At 43.5% G+C, this 19,482-nt stretch overlaps 1 protein-coding gene across 1 annotated transcript; it reads left to right on the top strand.

Annotated features, from left to right (window-relative positions):
* The first annotated feature begins 591 nt into the window (after nt 1–591).
* On the top strand, nt 592–18,956 carry rab3ab (RAB3A, member RAS oncogene family, b). Its single transcript, XM_048976306.1, has 5 exons — nt 592–720; nt 8,266–8,493; nt 12,696–12,814; nt 14,898–15,022; nt 15,174–18,956. The coding sequence occupies exons 2-5, from the start codon at nt 8,266–8,268 to the stop codon at nt 15,362–15,364; spliced, it is 663 nt and encodes a 220-aa protein (XP_048832263.1). The 5' UTR covers nt 592–720; the 3' UTR covers nt 15,365–18,956.
* Nucleotides 18,957–19,482: the final 526 nt, after the last annotated feature.

Raw genomic sequence — 19,482 nt, 5'->3', positions numbered from 1 at the left:
TATCTATCTATACACACACACACACACACACACACACACACACACACAGGTTTGTAATTATATCCTTGTGGGGACTCTCCATTCATTTCTATGCAGAAAACTCTAATCTCAACATGACGATCTTAAGCCCTACCCAGCCCTAACCTTAACCATAAGTACAAGTCATTTGGCATTTTTACTTTTCTGATTGCATTCACAGATCTTTGGGGGACCTGAAAATGGTCCCCAGAACATCAAGAAACAGGTTTTTATTATATTGTGGGCATTTATTAAAACATTTGGTCCTCCACAATGTAATATAAATAACACACACACTATAAATGTGTGTGTGTATGTACAATATACATACACACACACATAGATTTACATACGTATATTTGTGTGTCGTATTAGCTACATATTACATATATTTAAGTACAAACTGTTGTCCAGTCGACTGAGAATTTTTAGACCGTTTTTCTCATAAATTATAGAGAAACTCAGCTGGTTGAATTAATTATTAACTGAACTGCCTTTAACGCCTACTGAATATTTCAGTGCATTTGGGCTGGAGCCTTATTTCTAGTGGTGCTCATACACGTCAATCAATGCCCTAGTCATCCCCAAAGCCCGCCTTCCTTAGTCAGCAACTGTCAATCAAGTGACGTAGGTGTTTCTGCAGGTGCAAGACGAAGTGCTGCATCAGTGCAATAGAAGCTGCATCAAAAATCGCTTTTAACGGTAAGAGCGCCGATGTTTTCCGTCGTTTTCGGTAATTGTTGCTAAAACTGTGTGATCTGTTGCGGGTCCTGGCGATGTGCTGTCACAGACGCTCTTTCAGCCTGAAAAATACGTTGAAGAGGATAACCTTCATTTGACACACGATGCTTTACAGAACACCAGTGTATCTGGAGACATTTTCACAAACCATCCTGTTCATTCGAGCTGCTTTTCCCGGAGCGTTTTCGGAGGCTTTGCGATGCACTGCGTCATCGTGTCGCCACCCGAATGACTGGCCGGAAAGCCGTCTTTATTTTTGTGTTTTATTCTGTCCAGCCCCGGGGTTGCAAAATGGTTCTCGACCTGATGTGTGAAACCCGAGCGCAGGGCCGGGATGGAGGGGAGTAGCAGGAAGGCAAGGCGCTGGGGCGCCCGGCTGCTGCTGCCCATAGCCTGGGTCACACTTCCCAGATAAAGCGATCCGCTGCTGGTGACGCTGTTTTTAACGATGCTCCACTTTGGGGATGATGGAGGCGAATTGCCGAACAGATATTGCGTATGTAATGGGGCACGTCTGCTAATAACTGATTTAAAATGAGCAAATATGTGGCTGGATGATCTGCATGCTCGGGGGAAGCGCCTCTGGCCATGGGCTCGCTTTTCGTTTATTTTATCGCTTATTTTGGATGAGATGCGCGTTTCTAACCGAGCTGTGAGATTTGATCTTTCAGATTGGTTTCCTGATCATGCCATTAGCATCAGTGTGGTTTAGGACAGTGCGATTACTGACACATTAAAACCGTGGCACCACCGTACGAATCAGATAATCGTGTGTGTGTTTATCCATGTATATAATTACATTTAATTATCTGCAACAGTAACGCCACACAGGATTTGTTTTTTTTGTATTTTATCTGTTTTTATTGGGTTTTTATATATTGCCAGAATGAAAATATAAAACTGAAAACGTCGTAATCTGTTTTTGTAATCCTTCATGCAATCGGATCAGCCTAGCCGTATAAAACTGATTATCTCTGGAGTCTTATTAAAGTCATTTTATTCGTATTAAATTTACCGATTTTTAAAAAGCCTGTTACTTGGGACACATCGAATTCCCTGTTTAGAAAACGTCCACAAAACATAAATGAAAATAATGTAATTGCAAGCTTTAGAAAGGTCTGATAAGGAAATCGCGAGACCTGCTTTAACATCCCTCCCCCTCTCCCTTACCCCCCCACCCCCAAATCGCCGGCCTTTGGTGTGCCGGAGCTCAGTGGTGCCGCTGCCCGGCAGTCCCACGCCCTGTCTGGCTGCCCCGTCCCTGCCCCTCTCCATCCCAGGAAATGTGAGATAAGCCCGGCTGCTTTCATTGCGAGTCACGCCCGCGGCCTGCACAGTCAACCCCCCCCCCGAAAGCCCTTGCACGTTCTCTGTGCGCGGCTCGTTCAGGTTTCTAATTTTGTAGCCCGTAAAACAAAAGGGAAATAATGGTGATGCGAGCATCTCGAGTAACTTATGTATTCCTGTTTCAGGATGTTGTGCTGTAAATTAATGCCCCGGCTCGCTCGCCGGTATTATGTCATAGATGCCTGATGTCTTCCAGCTTAAAAATAGGCTCTGAAGTATCTTAAAATAGTAGGTATCCGCAATGCTCCAAAAATGCTCGTTTGCCACTTTGTGTAAAACAAGGCAAAGCGAGGTCATGCCGGTGAGCCTTGATGGCTTTGGAGGGTCTTGCTGATGAGCTTAAGTTATGTAACTCGCGATAATTTGGACACACACAATCGGTAGAATTAGCTGCCTAAATCTGATTATTAATGTATGATGGATTTATTATTCAAGTCATGGTGTAAAATTATCCGTAATATTTAACAGAAGTTTTTCTTTTGAGGCCATGCGGGATATTTGGTGCAGGATTGTCATCCGATCCATTTCAGCGGTGTTTGATAATTAGTTCGGAAATGTTTACTAGTCAAATGCACTTCTTAATTGTATGCTTTTAAAGCCACAGTGAGTTCCTCTGTAATACTGATAAAAGGCAGTCTGTCAGTGACTAGCGGTAGTTATTAGTGAAGCATAGACTGATTAAACTTAAATTCAGGGTATGTCTTCCACACTACATAATAATATAACGATGGATGCAAATGGACCTCATTAATAACGTTGCATTGTGTGGTTGTTACGTGAGCTTAACTTATTTTATAAAGCCCAGTTTTTGATCACCAGGGAAATCCTGAAAATGTAACTTGAAAAAGAATATAATTTGAAGCACCTTTACTTGGAAGTATTAAGTTACATTTGACATTAGACCATTTTTGGTGTTTCACATAATAGAGTATTCAGTTTCAAAGCTCAGCTTTCTATCTTACCTCTGCCTTATGGAATAATAGGTCAGTCTGTCATTAGCAGTCCACAGAACAGCAGGGCCCTTTACGTTTGCATGCATGCTCTTCTGAAAGAACCTCTGCCCACTACAATGAGGGCTCTGATTTTTTTGGCATCTGGTACATTTCTGCCTGTCTTTGTTAATGAGGCACTAACAAGCTCATTGTTAAACATGACATCACAGACTGAGTAACAGTCGTCCTCCTGTTAGCCATTTACTTAATATACCCATTACACTCGAAGGCGCTCTTCTGGTGTCAGGTCTCGTAAGAAAGGCGACATCCCTAAACATTTATAAACGGTAAACTCCTTTTGTGTGGTCTTAACAGAGGTACTCCTGCCTTTTTGAGAATTTTCAAAATCTACGTATGATTTTGATATTAAGTTCACTCAGGTGTTGCATACGTGTTGCCATTTAGTTAGTGTTTCGATGACACTTTGTTTAAAATATCTTAATCACAGCTAGCACTTAATGGGGCTTCTTGGTCTTTGCTCGGAAAAACATGAAAACGTCTGTTGTATTTTACCGCTGACTAACAAACAGATGAATGGTGGATTTTGACCATTTCCTTATGTTGATATAGAATTTTTCTTAAATTTTCAGAATTTACTTCCTTGCATGTCTCGTTTTCTACCTATTTCATAATTTCATGCCATAATCCTGCGCTTAGAGGTCTCATGTTTCGACGTTATGTAAGTAAAGTGCTATTATCACAGATCTGATAAAAACTGGCAGGAAGATCTCTTGTAGAGCTATTTTTGCTCTCTGCCAATGCAGGGAAAATGCCTTATTTATAATCTGACCAATTTTTCTTTATTTTCCCAGAAGTACCCAGATTGGCAGGTTATGATTCCAGAAATGGCGTTTTATTAATTTCTGAGCAAATAATTTTTGAAAAACTTTCGCAGAGGAGTCTTTTGTCCACCTGATAGATCCCTAGGGATCCATTTCTGGATGAATCGCTCTGATGGCTGAATACATCACTTTAGTCTGACCTCCACAGCTGTGTATTAATCAGCAAGCTAAGAGGCTTCCAGAAGGAATGGAAGTGTCATTCAAGTTGAGAGCCTCCTTCCTCAACGTCGTCGTTATGCTATTTTTCCTTTTTCAGACGCATGCGCCGGTTGTCCTTTTGTCTGATTAGTGTCTCGGCGTAGATTACGAATTCCAGCCTCCTCCCGTACGTAACACCAAGCTCACCCAGCAGAGTTCCTCACTAGCATGTACTTTACATCCTGTTTGCACACACCATCATGTCAGCAGTTAACCAGGACTTCCTCACGCTATGTGAGAGGCCAGACAGGACGACGAGTGGTGCCTGAACCAGACGTTTGCAAGCCGATTAACTGTACATGGAGAAAAAAGTAAACTAATTCAGATGACTGATAGAAAATATGGATGCATTTGTTGTATTGCTTTATGAAGATGCTTCTCTGCACAGTTTATGTGCTGTTGGCAGTGTCCTCAGCACTGTAGGTTTTTTTTCTCCTCAATAAGCCACCTGCTTACTGTTAAGACACAAAGGTTAACCGTTTAAGTCCTACTGTAATAGGAGAGCCCTATTGCATTGCTGTTTTAATTGCATCGCCTGTCGGAATGCTCTCACTCCTTAGGATGCAATTGGCATCCTTTTCATATTCCAAAAGCTCTGTTAAGCTTTACTCCTGAAGTTTAGGCAGTAGATGCTTCCTTTATTTAGATGGAAGCCTGAATCTGCAGACCCCTGAACTGCAGTCCTGAAGGGCCTTGGTCTGGTCAGCAGATACGAGGGACGGCAGAGGATTCCTCTGAATGACCGATGAAACGATGCAGCCTCGTTTTACGCTACTGTGAAGGTTATAGGTAAGCAGCCTTGTGGTTTGAAGGCCAGACCCCCTACGTTACAGGTGCTCAGAAGACCTGGATGCTCTGTATTTGTCAATCTTTAAAGGAATATTTAGTACGATTTGGGGTCAGTTTAAATTCATCCTGCTGAATGAAGATGTCCACGGTTAAATCACTTTTCCTGCTCTGGAGGTCTGTTGTGAGGGGGGGCTGGAGTATATCCCATGCGGCATGAGGGACAGCCCTGCGCCCCCCCCCCCCCCCCCCCCCCCCCCCCCCCCCCCGCAAGTTACTGCTGCCCATCGTGGGGCAGCAGGCACGCAGACATATTTCTATTTGTATCTTTGTGAGGATTCTCCATTCATTTCTATGAGAGAACTCTAATCCCAACCCATAACCCCTACCCAGCCCTAACCTCAACCATAAGTAACGACACAAAGTACAAGTCTTTTGCATTTTTAGTTTTCTGATTGCATTCACAGATCTTTGTGTGGACCTGAAAAATGTTGCCCACGACGTCAAAATAACATGTATATATTAAATTGTGGGAACATTAAAAAACCTAACACACTTCTGTAATCTCTTTGAATCTCTGAGTTTTTGCATAAATCCTGATTCACCTAAGTCTCTTTCTTAAGCTGACAGCTGCCTGTAATTCGCTGTCATTGTGCCTCGGCAAGCTGTCCTTGTTGGTGGAAGTCAGATCCTCCGCTCACTGGAGCTGCGATCCTCTTCAAGAGGACGGAGTATTCGTACCAGAAATCCACCGGCCCAGTTCAAACTGCACGCCCTACCTTTGAAGGAAAGCCATTAAAAGAAATAGCTGCCACCTGCTCCTGGTACTGATGTGAAAAGACACTATGTCATCGATTAATACAGCTCAGCCTCAGCGCCGGCTGATGAATTGTGCGTTTGATCGATTGCTCTCTCCTGGCTTTTCCTCAGTAAGCATCCAGCATGGCCTGTGTACGTTTCTGGTAGTTCGCATTAGTCCTGTCAAAACGCCGGTTAACGTAGCAGGTCTCCGTAAAGCCAGCATCCTGCTCTTATCCCATGTGACCTTTTAAAGATCTTGGCATGTCACAGTTACGTGTTGGGCTTGTCTTAGCTTTAGTCAGACCTTAGCATCTTTTTGCTAATTCAGAAGTTAGAGCACATAAGTAATCTGTTAGAATCAGGCCAGTTATTTGTGATGAGAAGCCGTGGAAGGAATCCATGGTTCTGTGCAGTTGTTTTTATTATAGCCGGGGCAGATCTAAGGGGTAACTAGGGGCGGCAGTGGCTCCCACATTGCCACTCCTCACCAAAAAAAAAGCATTTAATGAAGTAATCTGGAGTGTGATTCAGATCGTTAAGAGGGTTAGGGACTTTATTCAGAATTAACATGCGTATACAAGTGTGAAACCAAAATCCTTTACATAGTGCGCTGAAAATTGCACACACAAGTGAAAGCACATACATACACAACTGAAAGACTCTCATATAAACAACTGAAAATGGATACACACACAACTGAAAAGCGGTCAAACAGTGGATGTGGACCATGTTCAAGAGCAACAGTGCTTTGGGACGTGGAGTTTAGACAGGAGAACGAAAAAGTAAATGACATTAACCATCCTATTGTTAGATTCGACAGTTTAGGGGAAAGTTAAAATGATAATTTACACCACTGACTGACCAAGTGTCTGTTTCGGTGCTGAAAGCATAAAGGGAAACTTCAATTTCTTTTTCCTAATAAGTTCATTTTCACAAACAGAATATCACTTTCAAAACCAGAAAGTGGGACTCCGATAGCAACAAAGGATTTACTCAAATGTCTGACATGCTTTCGGCACAGAAACGGCGACTCGGTCAGTCAGCGCTGTAAATTTAGGTCATTTTAACTTTCCTCGAATCTAACAATAGGATGTCCACGTCCTCAGGGAGCTGTAGGTGCAGCCGGCAGCGGACCTCTACCACGCCGCCCGACGGAAAGAGCGATGCACGCCGACTGTACACTGTGTCCACGCTTGCAGATGAAACAATCGGTTGCTGCCCGACTGTTGTCGCTTCTGACAAAGTTCTGATGGTCTCTACTGAGGCCAGTATGCTGCTTAATAAGACTGCTCCTTCCGTTAGGCTACCAGTGGACTGTGGAACGAACATCGGTCTAGTGATAAGCACCCACTTTTTAAAAACGACTTCCTGTTTAAGTGAAAACCTCGCACATATACAAGTGAAAAGCATTCACACATACTGCAGAAACCGTCTCATACAAACAACTGTCAGTCTCACAAAAACTAGTTTAATCTTTTACACACACTATTGAAAAGCATTGACGCACACTAACAAAGATGACATTTTTGGTTGTGTATGTAATCACCTTTTACTAGTGTGCGTGAAAGCATTTCAGTAGTATGTGTGGAAGGTTTCACTAGTGTTTGTGAGAACTTTTCAGTTGTATGTATGAATTAATACATTATCAGTTGTTTATATGAGTGTTTTCAGTCGCACATGGCTTGTGAGCCGCAGGTTGCCGACCCCTACCCTAACCCTTATGCTTGCCTTGCAGCATTCTGAAGTTTACGAGGACAATAGCGCTCACCATGTGATCATCTCTACCAACCACATCCCTCTAGTTCTTCTCACCCGAATGTGTAACACCAAGCAGCGCATAAGGCGCTGGGTACTTACTGTCCAAGCATTCAACCTTCAGATTGTACATAAGAAAGATGCCAGTAACATCATGGCGGATGCTCTCTCGTGGACCCAATGTAGGAGGACAGCAGCACCATTGGCACCCACTTCTAGCTTAAAGGGTCTATTAAAATCAGCTGTGCTTTGCTGGTGCTTTGTCACGCTTTTCTTTTTGGGTAGTTGTGTTCGTGACTGTGATCACCTGTAGGGTTCACACTTGTGGGGGGAGGGGTGTTACATGCCGTCAGTTTTCCTGGGGCTGGTTCGTGTTTTGTTTCAGCTCTGCCTAAAGCCCCCTATTCTCCGTTGTCTCAGGCAAAGACTTCTCCCCCTTTAATTACATCTGACAACCTATATCATCATCTTATATATCATGTTATATAATGCATTTCTTCATCAGTTTTTAGACTATAGATGAAAAGCATTTGCGCACACTAACAAAGATGGCATTTTCGGTTGTGTATGTAATCACCTTTTACTAGTGTGCGTGAAAGCGTTTCAGTAGTATGTGTGGAAGGTTTCACTAGTGTTTGTGAGAGTTTTTCGGTTGTATGTGTGAATGAATACGTTTTCAGTTGTTTATATGAGAGTCTTTCAGTAGTGTATCTGTCAGTGTCTGTCTTGTAGTGTCTTTCAATGTTTCCCTTAATGTCTCTCAATGTCTCTCATCCCTGTTGTAGATGGCTTCAGCTACAGACGCCCGTTATGGACAGAAGGAGTCTGCTGACCAGAACTTCGACTACATGTTCAAAATCTTAATTATTGGCAACAGTAGCGTGGGCAAAACCAGCTTCCTGTTTCGTTATGCTGATGACTCGTTCACACCAGCTTTTGTCAGTACTGTCGGCATCGATTTCAAGGTGAAGACCATCTACAGGAACGACAAGAGGATCAAGCTGCAGATTTGGGTGAGATTTGAGTGTTTCCTAAACACAAGGGTGGAAATGTTCTATATGTCAGAATTTCTAGGTCTACCAGTGCCTGTATAAGATTGTGTGATATGGTACGAGAAGATGAGCATCATCAAGATTACTGCTGTAATTTAAATAAAACCCTTAGATCTAGATTGAAATTCTTGGCCACCAAGACCTGTGCAGCAAATCAATTGTTGGGTTTTATGTCATTGCTGTTGTTTTCGTGTCAACCTGCTTTCTGATAATTGATCTGATAGTTTCTGCTGTATAGCTGGTTCTTAGGATATTTCACGCTGACTGCTATTAAATGGCTGCCCTCTGTTGAATGGAATGTCTGTTTTCTAGGACAATTTAAGATGCAAGAAAATGTGGGGTAACCACCTGTTTTTATTGACCCAGATTCTTGTAACTCATATAATGAAAGTAGTTAATACCATTTAGTTATGTGCTAACAGCTTACTAGTTGACCTTCTTCATAACTGGCTTATTAACTAGCTAGATGCAAATTCTGCCAACTGATACTTCAGGTTTCCAGCCTCGGTCCTGGCCGTCCAGTGTCGTACACAACCGGTCAAGATATTTTACTCAAACACTTGATTAGATAAATAAATATGCTGGCTGAACCCATGAAACTTTCTCGTCACTCGTATACGTTGCCCGTAAGGACCAGGCTGCAAACAGATAGTCTGCCAGATAACACGCTGCTAGCTAAGCGGAGTAGAAAGCATTGATTTCTGTGCTTGGTTCAGGTGCAGTGCTTCTAGCTGTAGATTAAACTGGGCAGAGTAAGGTGTCGTCCATCCCAGCTAACATTCTATGCTTCTCAAGGCTGGCAGAGAACTTTCCTACTGTGACATTATTTCCACGCTTTGCATTCTATCGATGCTTCTGTCGACTTTACCAGAACACCGTTACCTGAACACCCTTGTATAATGAAATTATTTTTATATAATTTTGTGAAAGTGCTATATGTATACACTAGAAGTGCACCGATCCGACATACGGATCAGTATCGGCGCCGATCCATACCTATTACATGTGACAGATCCATGTCCGATACTTATTTAGTTTTCGGTAGCCTGTCAAAAGAGAGCTCCTATTTCATGTTAAATTGATCTTACATGTGCTGTTTGACTTGTTAAATGTGTTTTTTGCAGCATTCAAGCTGAACACTAATGCTGCCACTCAGTTTTTCACCTCTCATTGGTTGAATGCAGTGACTTCCGTCTGCTGTGACATCATGCGCATACTCTTTGCAGTAAGGGGAGCGTAGGAACATCTTTATACTTGAAAGAACAACTACTAGAACAGCGATTTGCTATCATTGTAAAAGCAAATTTTTGAGTGGTGGAAGTAGCTTTTAGTGGCAAATCCCACTAACCAAAGCGCCCGCAACTGTGTGAAACAATGCTAGTAATATGACAACAGTAGTGGATGCGTTTGGGATTCGCCAGCTTGGGCTGTTTCGCGCACTCGCTACCAGCTTGCGATACACAAAAGGCTGCGATTGCAGTTAAGTGTAAGTGACACTGTTGTCAGTGGGAGAAACATTCTGGGGCATTTTAAGCATTCACCACTTGCATGTTCCCTCTTGGGAGATATTCAGGCTGTAAATTTCTCAAAAATGCTTAAAACAAGATGTACAAATGAGGTGTAACAGTGTTTTCTCGTAGCCTAATTAAAGCTTTTTTGGTATACGTTTTTTTCATTTGTATTTACTAGTTTTAAAAAGGAGCTTTGGTCTCAGATCGGTGTTCATGTCTCCCTCTGTTCAGGTATTGGGATCGTATTGGCACTGAAAAAGTGGGAACGGCTCTAGTGTACAGTGCAAATGTGCATTCAGCCTCGAACCCATGATCTTGCAGGCGTAAAGCCACAGTGCTACACCCTGCTCTTCTGTGCCCTTTATTTGTTTGCCAGTGTTTCCCAGTTCGGTCCCCAGGGTCCCACAGTCAGTCCATGTATTTTCATGGCAAAAATGTGGACCGTCTGCTGGTCCCCGGGGGCTGAGTTGGGAAACACTGGTTTATGCATCACTGTTGTTAGTTGTAGCAGTATTTGTAGTAGTGGGATAATGAGAATTTTCTGAGAAATTCAGGAAAACTGGATACTTTGAATGTTTCCAAACCTTATTCAGAACGTTTGGTAAATGTTCCTCAAACAAAAATTGTGGAATAAGGCCAGATTCAGTCCTCACTCCGCAGCACCACCTGTGGCAATGAGGACTGAGGAACACAAACTAGTTTGTATTTCTGAAGGGTTGGGCAGCCAGGCTTCGCTGACCGCAGCATCACCTGCTGCGGAGCTGGGGGGGGATGCAAGTGAATAACGTGTGGAATGGCTCGGCAAAGGCTGCGGCCTGTAGGCTGAGAGTAAGAGCAGATGTACTGGGGGAGGTGTGGGTCAGCCTTCACTGCTGAGCTGGCGTGGGTATTGGGGGGGGGGGGGGGTTGTAATGGGATTTCAGTCATTCCAGGTTTTAAGAAGGTGGAGAAAAATGCTAATGTAGCCCAACAAACTGTGGTGACCATCAGTCCTTCAATCTGACATGCATTCCTGAGCCAGCATTTTGAAACCGCGAAATACTTCCCTCTGAAGTACAATACCGGTCAAAAGCTTTTGCACACAGTAAGATTTTCTACATTTGCATGTTAGTCACTTAACATTTGCTAAAAGTACACTCGGCATTCTTTGATAATAAACGTACCTTTTATTAGCAAGAAAATATCATGTCTTTGATTCATCGAAGTGTCCTCCAGCAGTTGTAACAGCAGAGAAAATTCAAAGCATTCATTCTACAAGGGACATGAAATACTGCTCTATTTAATAGGATGAAACCGTCAGCTAGTGAGTGTAACATTGAAGGACAGCCTGGAATTTGACTCTGCCATCACCACACAGCCAGTTCATAGGATGTCCGACATACACACTCTTTCCATGTTATAAAGGAAACTTGTTTTATTTCACTTATTTTTCATTTATAGTTCAATTAACCTTCCAATTCTGAGCAACAATCCAAAATCTGCAGTTTATGAAATAAATGGAAAAGTGGCAGAAATTGTGACAGGTTTGTGTCTTGGTTCTGTGTTCTATAATAAGCTAAACAACAGATGTATAAACTTTCAGATGTATTGTTTAAATAGTGCCCCCCCCTCCCCCGACTGAGCACAGAGCTGCAAATGGGGAGATGATCTAACAGAGGGGGGGGGGGTTGTGTTCCTCTGGATTCCATCCCATGGAGCCTGAATTCCTATATTTAAAGCACGTTTGGTCGCGAGCCTTCACAACAAGCCTCAAGTCCACAAGGGGAGAAATGCGACGGGAAAGTGAGCACGTGAGTGTGATCATGACATGCCAGGAGGGGACGGTGCATTTTGTCAATTGGCTTTTCCAGGTCACGGGACCTGTAAGAGAGCTGTGGGGCAGCCAATCACGAGAAAAAGCCAGCTGATTGGCTGGTAGCCTCTGCCCCACCCCTCGGCCCACCACTGTCAGCATAGCAAAGGCCTGAGTTCTGCTGTACACAGTGATTGCCTGCAGCCATAACACAATCTGTGCAGATTGTGTATATAGGTACTTTCTTTGTTTATGTATTTACATCCGTGCTTCTCTGTACAGCAGCTGCGGCTAATATTTGATATTTTCCACCTTTGACTAATTTTAAGAAAAGATACCTAAACCTTCGGCATTGTTTCCAGTGCTCAGTTACATTATTAAGCAGCGTGATCTTTTTGTCCGACGCTGCTGTACAGCGACGTTCCTGTCCACTCTTACTAGGCTGCATCCGAGGCTGTCAGTGAGGTGAGCTAATGTGCCCTGAGCTTAGCTGGTGTCTCCGCCAGGCAGAGTCGTCCCTGGGGCCTCCACCGGCAGCCACTCGAAGTTCGTTCCACAGTTTATTATGGAGTCTCCCTGCACGCCAAGAACGTGACCCTGCCACATTTCGGAGACTGCGAATTTTATTTGTGACATGCAGAGTTATACTGGTATAATTAACAATGAAAATCTGGCTTTTTCCTGTGATTATACAGAAATGGGAGTGTGGGTAGTATGAGAACAGGGTGAATAGAAGATAAGCATAAGGCTGTGTATAAAAATGCTGCACAAAGATGGAATTCAGAATAACATTACACAGCTGAGGTGTTTGTGGATGTTTTGCTTTTTCTCCATCACCTCTTCGCCCTTGTGCTCTGTAGGACACAGCGGGACAGGAGAGGTACCGGACCATCACCACTGCCTACTACCGGGGAGCCATGGGCTTCATCCTCATGTATGACATCACCAACGAGGAGTCCTTCAACGCTGTGCAGGACTGGTACGTCGTTTCCCAGGCAGACGGGGGCTGCGTGTGTGACTGGGACAGTGCCGGTCTGGGTTAGACTGGGGAAGACTGCAGACAGAAGTGTCCCTGGCTCCCAGTGCCCTGCAAAGCCTGTTTATTATCCGTGCGTGGGGGGCTGTTGCCGGGGACAACGAAAGTCAGCAAATGTTTTCTGATTTGTGTGCAAAGTACTTTTTTAAAATTATAATTCACAGGTTAATCTTTATATCAGATATCTGTCTGATGTAATCATGAAACATTTCAGTTTTTAATTGGTTCACACACACACACACACCATCACACACACATACATGCACATGCATCTATTGCTTGCATTCCTTTGACTCATTTACTATTGATTATATTAATAGTTATCTACCGATTTTGATGATTTGACTAATCATAATATATAATGTAAAATATATATTTCAAATTGCGCAAGGCAGGAACCAACCACACATTGCAGGGTGCGCACTCAATGACACATCCGGTGAATTTAGGCACTCCAGTTCTCTTTTTGGATAGTATAAGGAAATCGGCATATCTACCGAAAAGGCATCCACACACAGGGTAAGCATGCAAACGCCGCACAGAGCAGCTGCGGTGTGAGGCGACAGCGTTACCCAGTGCGAGGCTGCGCTGCTCGGCTGGCAGTGTGTCCTGTTAATATCCACGGGGCATTTCATGCACGTGCAGGTGTCACTTAACCAAGGACCACGATAGTCTGCTGGGTTTGAACCATCAATAAGTTGCGCTAAAATATTTTACTTAGTCAGAGGAAACCAAACTTGGCGAGGTGGCCAAAAGCAAACAGGAACTTGTCACCAAAAGAAATTCATATTCTGCTCTTTGGAAATATTTTGTATTTCATAGTGCCAATATTGAGCAAAAGCAAGTGATTTGTCATCACTGCTTTGTGCTTGTTGGCGCAGTTCATGGCAACACCGCCAGAGTATTTGACAGACTCTGCAGGTAGACAACTATATAACCAAATGAAGTACTTAATTTTCAACTCCTAAATATCGCAGTGTGATTTTTATTTTTTTTTTTTTTCCTACTGTCGTTCAGCCCTGCTCAAGTCACAATATATTAACAAAATAATAATATTAATTGGCTATTTACCATATTTAAGATGACATGGCTAAGAAACGGGGTAGCCTTTGTTTTTGCAGAGATTATTTTGACATAGATAAATCATGATAAGCAAAATAAATTAAGTGGAAGTGATGGCAGACACACTGGGCTGCTTCGAGAGGCTGACTGTGACGTATCTATGCTTGACCTCCCATTATTAGGAGAAACCGTCAAACCTGAATATCTTCTTTTAAAAGGTGTTATGGGTGCAGCGTGTAGCTCAATGGGCTAAGCCTCTGCTTGTGATCAGAAGGTTATTGGTTCAAGATCCGGCCTCGGCACATCTGTGGCTCCTGGAGAGAGGCCCTTGATCTCCCAGCTCCCTCAGTGGTCACTCATCTGCTATGCGCCATATTGCTGAGTAATGTAGGAGTAAAATTTTAATTGAGTAATCCAGTTTAATCGTGACAGCTTTTGACTCATGTCAAATGTAACACTGTTGAAATAGCATCTTTACTTCTGAGATTCTCATATTTAAAACCAATTCCGCCTCCAGCCTCTTCCGGCTTCTTTTTCTCGCTTTTCCATGAATCCCTGAAGTCAGGAAAAGCACTTTGGATGCCGCCAGAATTCTCCCTGGGAATTAATGTGAAGATGTCGAGCACCATCTGTGATCCACATGCCAGTCAGGCCTGAAAATGGCAGTCTGGCTGCATATGAGGAATTAACGGCTCTGTTTGCTGCTCTCGCTGTCAGAATGATCGCCTTTCAACCAGTTTTAGTGACTTGATTTAAAGATGGTTCTTAAAGGTTAGTTGCAGCTGGAAGCTGGTTCTTCTGAGATGTTCTGACACCCAGGTACCACCAGATTTCACTCTGGGTGGAAGATGTTCTCCTGAACCCAGGATCTCTGCTCCATTCTCAGTGTGACCATTATTTCCCAATGAACGCGATGAACAGAGACGGCTCCAACCAAACCTTCTGCCTCATGTGCCCCGTGCAGGTCCACGCAGATTAAGACCTACTCATGGGACAACGCTCAGGTACTGCTGGTGGGAAACAAGTGTGACATGGAAGATGAGAGGGTGGTGTCAGGAGAGCGAGGCAGGCAGCTGTCCGAACACCTGGGTGAGTGACTATGAAATGCCGCTCGCCCCCCAGGGGGCGCCATCTCTCACGATTGGGTGTGGATTCACCGTGATCCCCTTGTGGTGATATTCCCACCCGCAGCTCCCTGTTTTCATTTAATAAGTTGCATCGTCATTCTCCCCCTCCCCAGGCTTCGAGTTCTTTGAGGCCAGTGCCAAAGACAACATCAACGTAAAGCAGACCTTCGAGCGCCTGGTAGATATCATCTGCGAGAAGATGTCTGAGAGCTTGGATGCGGCCGATCCAGCCATCACAGGGGCCAAACAGGGGCCGCAGCTTACCGAGCAGCCTGCTGCCTCCCACCAAGACTGCGCTTGCTAGACATCCACCTCGCCCCCCCCCCCTCCCCAGTGTCTGTCCCCCCGCTTAGGCCACCAGAGGAGGGAGGGAGGGGTGGGCCCCTGCAGATTCCCTTCCCAGTCCTACAGTGTCTTCTGGCTTAAACCTCTTTCACTCCGCTCGGAGGGACAGGAAGCGGGTTTTAATGCTGGAGGATTCGTCATTCCGGGGCTCACTCAAAATCCCGAGAAACCCTTTTTGTAGTTTTAGCTTTTACCCAATGAAATGCGTCGTCGTGTCGGCCTTTTTATTAGGTGCTGGAAATGCCATATCGATTTTATTTAAGAAGAGAAGTTTTAGATAAAAAAAAAAACCCAGGGGACACTGTACACCTGAATGTGTGTGTTTAATTATCCACAGAATGAAATACATTACTCCTGTATATATTAGACCAGTGTAACATTTTTAATTAGTCTGTATTCAGCCCCCAATATCAGTAACTTTATCTTTTTTCTTAATTTATTGAAACTGCTTCCACTATATTCTGTAAACAGTAGGATGAAAGTTTTCTTTCTTGTGGTTATGTAAAGAATATATAAAGAGAGAGCAGAATATAATATCTATAGGTATACAGTTTTGAACAATACAATGAAATATGAGGTCAATTATATAGATATGACAGATTATAAGAGATACTATATGCAATGCCTTTATAGATAACAGTATACCCCTGTAACTTTAAATCAGGATTCCGTTTCCATGTCACGGAGTAAAGTTTGTTGTGCAGTTACAATGTGAAATTTAGCAGATTCCGACGTCCTGATTATTGGGAAGGTTCTAGTAACAGGGAGAGACCTTTATAAACGCTGAAACAGGAAGCAGTTCAGCATGGAGAGATAACGGGTCCCTGAAACTGATGCAGAGCCTAACAATTGCACATCTGTCACTACTGTGGTGAGTCGGGTCTCTTTCGCTATTCTCTGCAATCAGGAAAGATTGTGCAGTTTTCATAGTTCAAGAAAAAATGATTGCTGGTATGAGCAGTTAATTCCGCATATGAATTGGGCATGGTACATCTTTAACTAGACGACCCTGAAAGGGATTATGTGCACTGAGAAAGGGCTGAGATCCCTTTACAATATCCAAACAAGCGCACACCATCTTGTATATAATACTTCATTTGTAGTATTTATTTTCATTATTGCTCTATGGGTTTCTTTCACCCGTTTCCTTCTAACTATGGCTACATTTTAGTCTTTGCTTGCAAGCCTCTGTGCTGCTGTTTCTGCAGGTATTAAGTCGCATGGCTGACCTTGCCAGCACCCTCTGCTGTCCTCTCGGTTACATGGGTGCAGCTCCTGCCAGGTCCTGGTTGGCGGTTGTAAACATCCGGCTTTCGGTTGCAGGACTTGCATGCTTGCCGATATCCCTCTCTGGACGTATAGGGCTCACACGCAGCGTCTCTTGGCTGCAAAGACATCCGCTGTCCCAATTAATACCATCGATCGTCAGTCAGTGGCTCCTGCCATCTATTACATGTCCATGTTGTGTAAAGTCCACTGTCCTGGTGGTGGGTATCCTAAGCCCTCATGTTGGGTATCAGGCCTTGGGATGACAAACTAGGCTATTCCAAATTTCTTCAAGACTGTGACCAGTTGCTGTATGAATTGAGTTTCTGAGCAATAACTATGACTGTTAGTTTCATTGTCATATTTCCCCCCCCAACCCCAATGTAAACCTACAGACTCACCAGGGATTAAGCTGTTTATGGACCTCAAAGTAAAAGCTTTTTTATACACGTCTGACTTTTACTTCTGACCTCAGTATAGAACATGGACTTGGAAGGACCTGCATGTGCCAGTCTGGGTTGCACCTGCCACTTGGCTACAGAGTTTTGAATATTAAGACGTGGACAGAATGATGCTGGTTTCCGGAAGCGCTCCGCCTTCTTGAAATGCTGGTTACTGTATTGCTCTGTTTTAGGGTTTGCCTTCCAAATTTTAACTGCCAACAAACCCCACACACTCCCCAGATTCCCTGTGGTATGAAACTTAATCTCCTTCAGCATCTTTCGTCCGAAAAATATCCCTGTGCCCTTTCAGAAAGCCAGTAATAGATTAAAACATTTAAAAATGTTAATCTTGTGTCCAAAATAAACATTGGACGATAGACTCTAAGGCTAGATTTGAGCCTTTGATAATACTTAAATTTTTTTGTGTATCCTCTATATGTATTCCCACAGTGCCCTTGGTGTTTTCTGGAATGTTCCATTCTCTTGAGCTCCCTGATCTGGAGACAAGCAAATATTTAATGAAAAAAATGTGGCAGAGTAAAATGTGGTATAGTGATATTAGTGCTTTATCGGCATAATAGTTTTCTCCTTTAGTGACGTCTCTCCCAGCGATTGCTGATGCCAAAGTGTGGCATCAGGCTGCCCTTTGACCCTCCAGATTTAATTTTAGCTCCGTGTTCATGCTAAACACAGCGGCCAATACCTGTTCTCTCTCTCATCCCACTACACTGTCTTCCTTTCTGTATATAAGGGTTGTAAATATGTTTCAGTTGTTTGTTGTTGTGTGAATCGTGCTGTGATAACTCAGGCTTGGAAAAAAGTACTAGACAACAGTGAGGGGAAAAAAATCCATTTTGGTCTGCTTATGAGTGGTTGTGGTCCTTTATCACAAAGCAATATACAGGTAAAAACAAATCATTGAAATAATGCATCGTTGGAAGTAGCTCTAAAATGCAGATGTGCAAAGCTAGAACACTAGAAAAAAGGACATATTCATCTGTGTTTCCGGTGCTTTTTTTTCTGTACATGAAGTAAAGGACAAAGCAAGCGTACAAGTCCAAATGTGGAGAGTCTCAGTGACTGGTAACGGGTGTTATTTAAGGACTCGTGTATGTTGCATTACACAACTTGATGTAACTTGAGTTTACTTGGAGTAAATATTTCTGTGTACAGTAATATATTAAAGCTGAGCAAAAAGACGACCCTGGAAGCAGGCCGGTACCCCCCCCCCCCCCCTCCCGTAGTTCCGCAGGGCTACAAGCTGATCTTTCAGCTTTCATCTTTAATCTTGGATGGACTTTTCAGGTGTGCCTGTTAGTGTTGCTTTGGCGGGGATTATTTAACAAGATTGAAAATGGCATTAGGGACAATGTGCTGGATTTGATTTTAAAAAATCCTTAAGAGGTGGACATACTTAACGTGCATGGTCATGTGACATACTGGTGTAGTATTACTCTTCTGTTTGCTTGTTAGTTTTTCAGAGTTATGTTGGATGACTCCCTGTACACAGATGTTTCCATGTGAAGAAAACTTCCTAGTAGACCGAGATCACTCAGCTTGTCTCATCGTCAGCTTGATTTTGGACTTTGCTTTATGTCATTTTACATTTTCAGTGATGCGTCGACCAAACAAAGTACTACACTTTTATCTGGTTTACACTCATTTCGCACTGTTTTTGTGAGAATACTATGTATGTAAGAACAAAAAAGTCTAGTTTATAATGCACAATAACTATATGAGGAGGATAGTGTTACAACTTTAGATTATAAACATTTCCAAATCTGCTGTAAATGTTGTGGAAAACTGAAATGACGAAAATAAAGTTTATGCGGTTAAGATCTGCACGTTTCTTTCGGGTGGATATTTGCTTTGTCTTCGTGTTCTGTTCTCTGCCGTCTTCCTGTACATTAGCCGCCCCCGAAAGCGTCCTGCGGCTCAGCGTCCCGCAGGCGCGTCGCTTCCAGCTGGAGGACCGAAGCTCGAGCGAAAGTGCGGTCACATGACTGGCAGTCACGGGACAGCCCTCGCGCCAGCCCCGGCCACTGGAGCTAACGATGCTAAAGATAGCTGTGTGGTGCGGCAATCCAGAGTGTTTCCGCTGAAGCCTATTTAATCAGCAGACAGACGCTGTCCCCCGGCGAGCTGTCCACCCCACACCTTTATTTTTAGGCCCTACCACTAATATGGGGAGCCATCTGCCGGCTAGCGAGCTGTTCAGTGGGGCCTTCCTTCGTGTCATTATCCTGTCAAAGGATGCAAGCTGCACAGATTAGCCTCGTCATTGGAGGATTCGTTATCCTACGGTCTTTAACAAGAAAAGGTTCCATATTTCTGTTTTAAATTAATCAGTCTACTTGTCCGAATGAGG

The sequence above is a fragment of the Brienomyrus brachyistius genome, chromosome 15 (genome assembly GCF_023856365.1).
Source record: "Brienomyrus brachyistius isolate T26 chromosome 15, BBRACH_0.4, whole genome shotgun sequence".
NCBI classification, from domain to species: domain Eukaryota; kingdom Metazoa; phylum Chordata; class Actinopteri; order Osteoglossiformes; family Mormyridae; genus Brienomyrus; species Brienomyrus brachyistius.
This window is presented reverse-complemented; position numbering and strand designations above follow the sequence as displayed.

Excerpts from the sequence above, each read along its gene's own strand:
- rab3ab (XM_048976306.1), top strand. The coding sequence starts at position 8,266 with ATGGCTTCAGCTACAGACGCCCGTTATGGACAGAAGGAGTCTGCTGAC. Across the intron at positions 8,494-12,695 it reads GGATCAAGCTGCAGATTTGG|GACACAGCGGGACAGGAGAG; the intron begins GTGAGATTTGAG and ends TGTGCTCTGTAG. Across the intron at positions 12,815-14,897 it reads TTCAACGCTGTGCAGGACTG|GTCCACGCAGATTAAGACCT; the intron begins GTACGTCGTTTC and ends TGCCCCGTGCAG.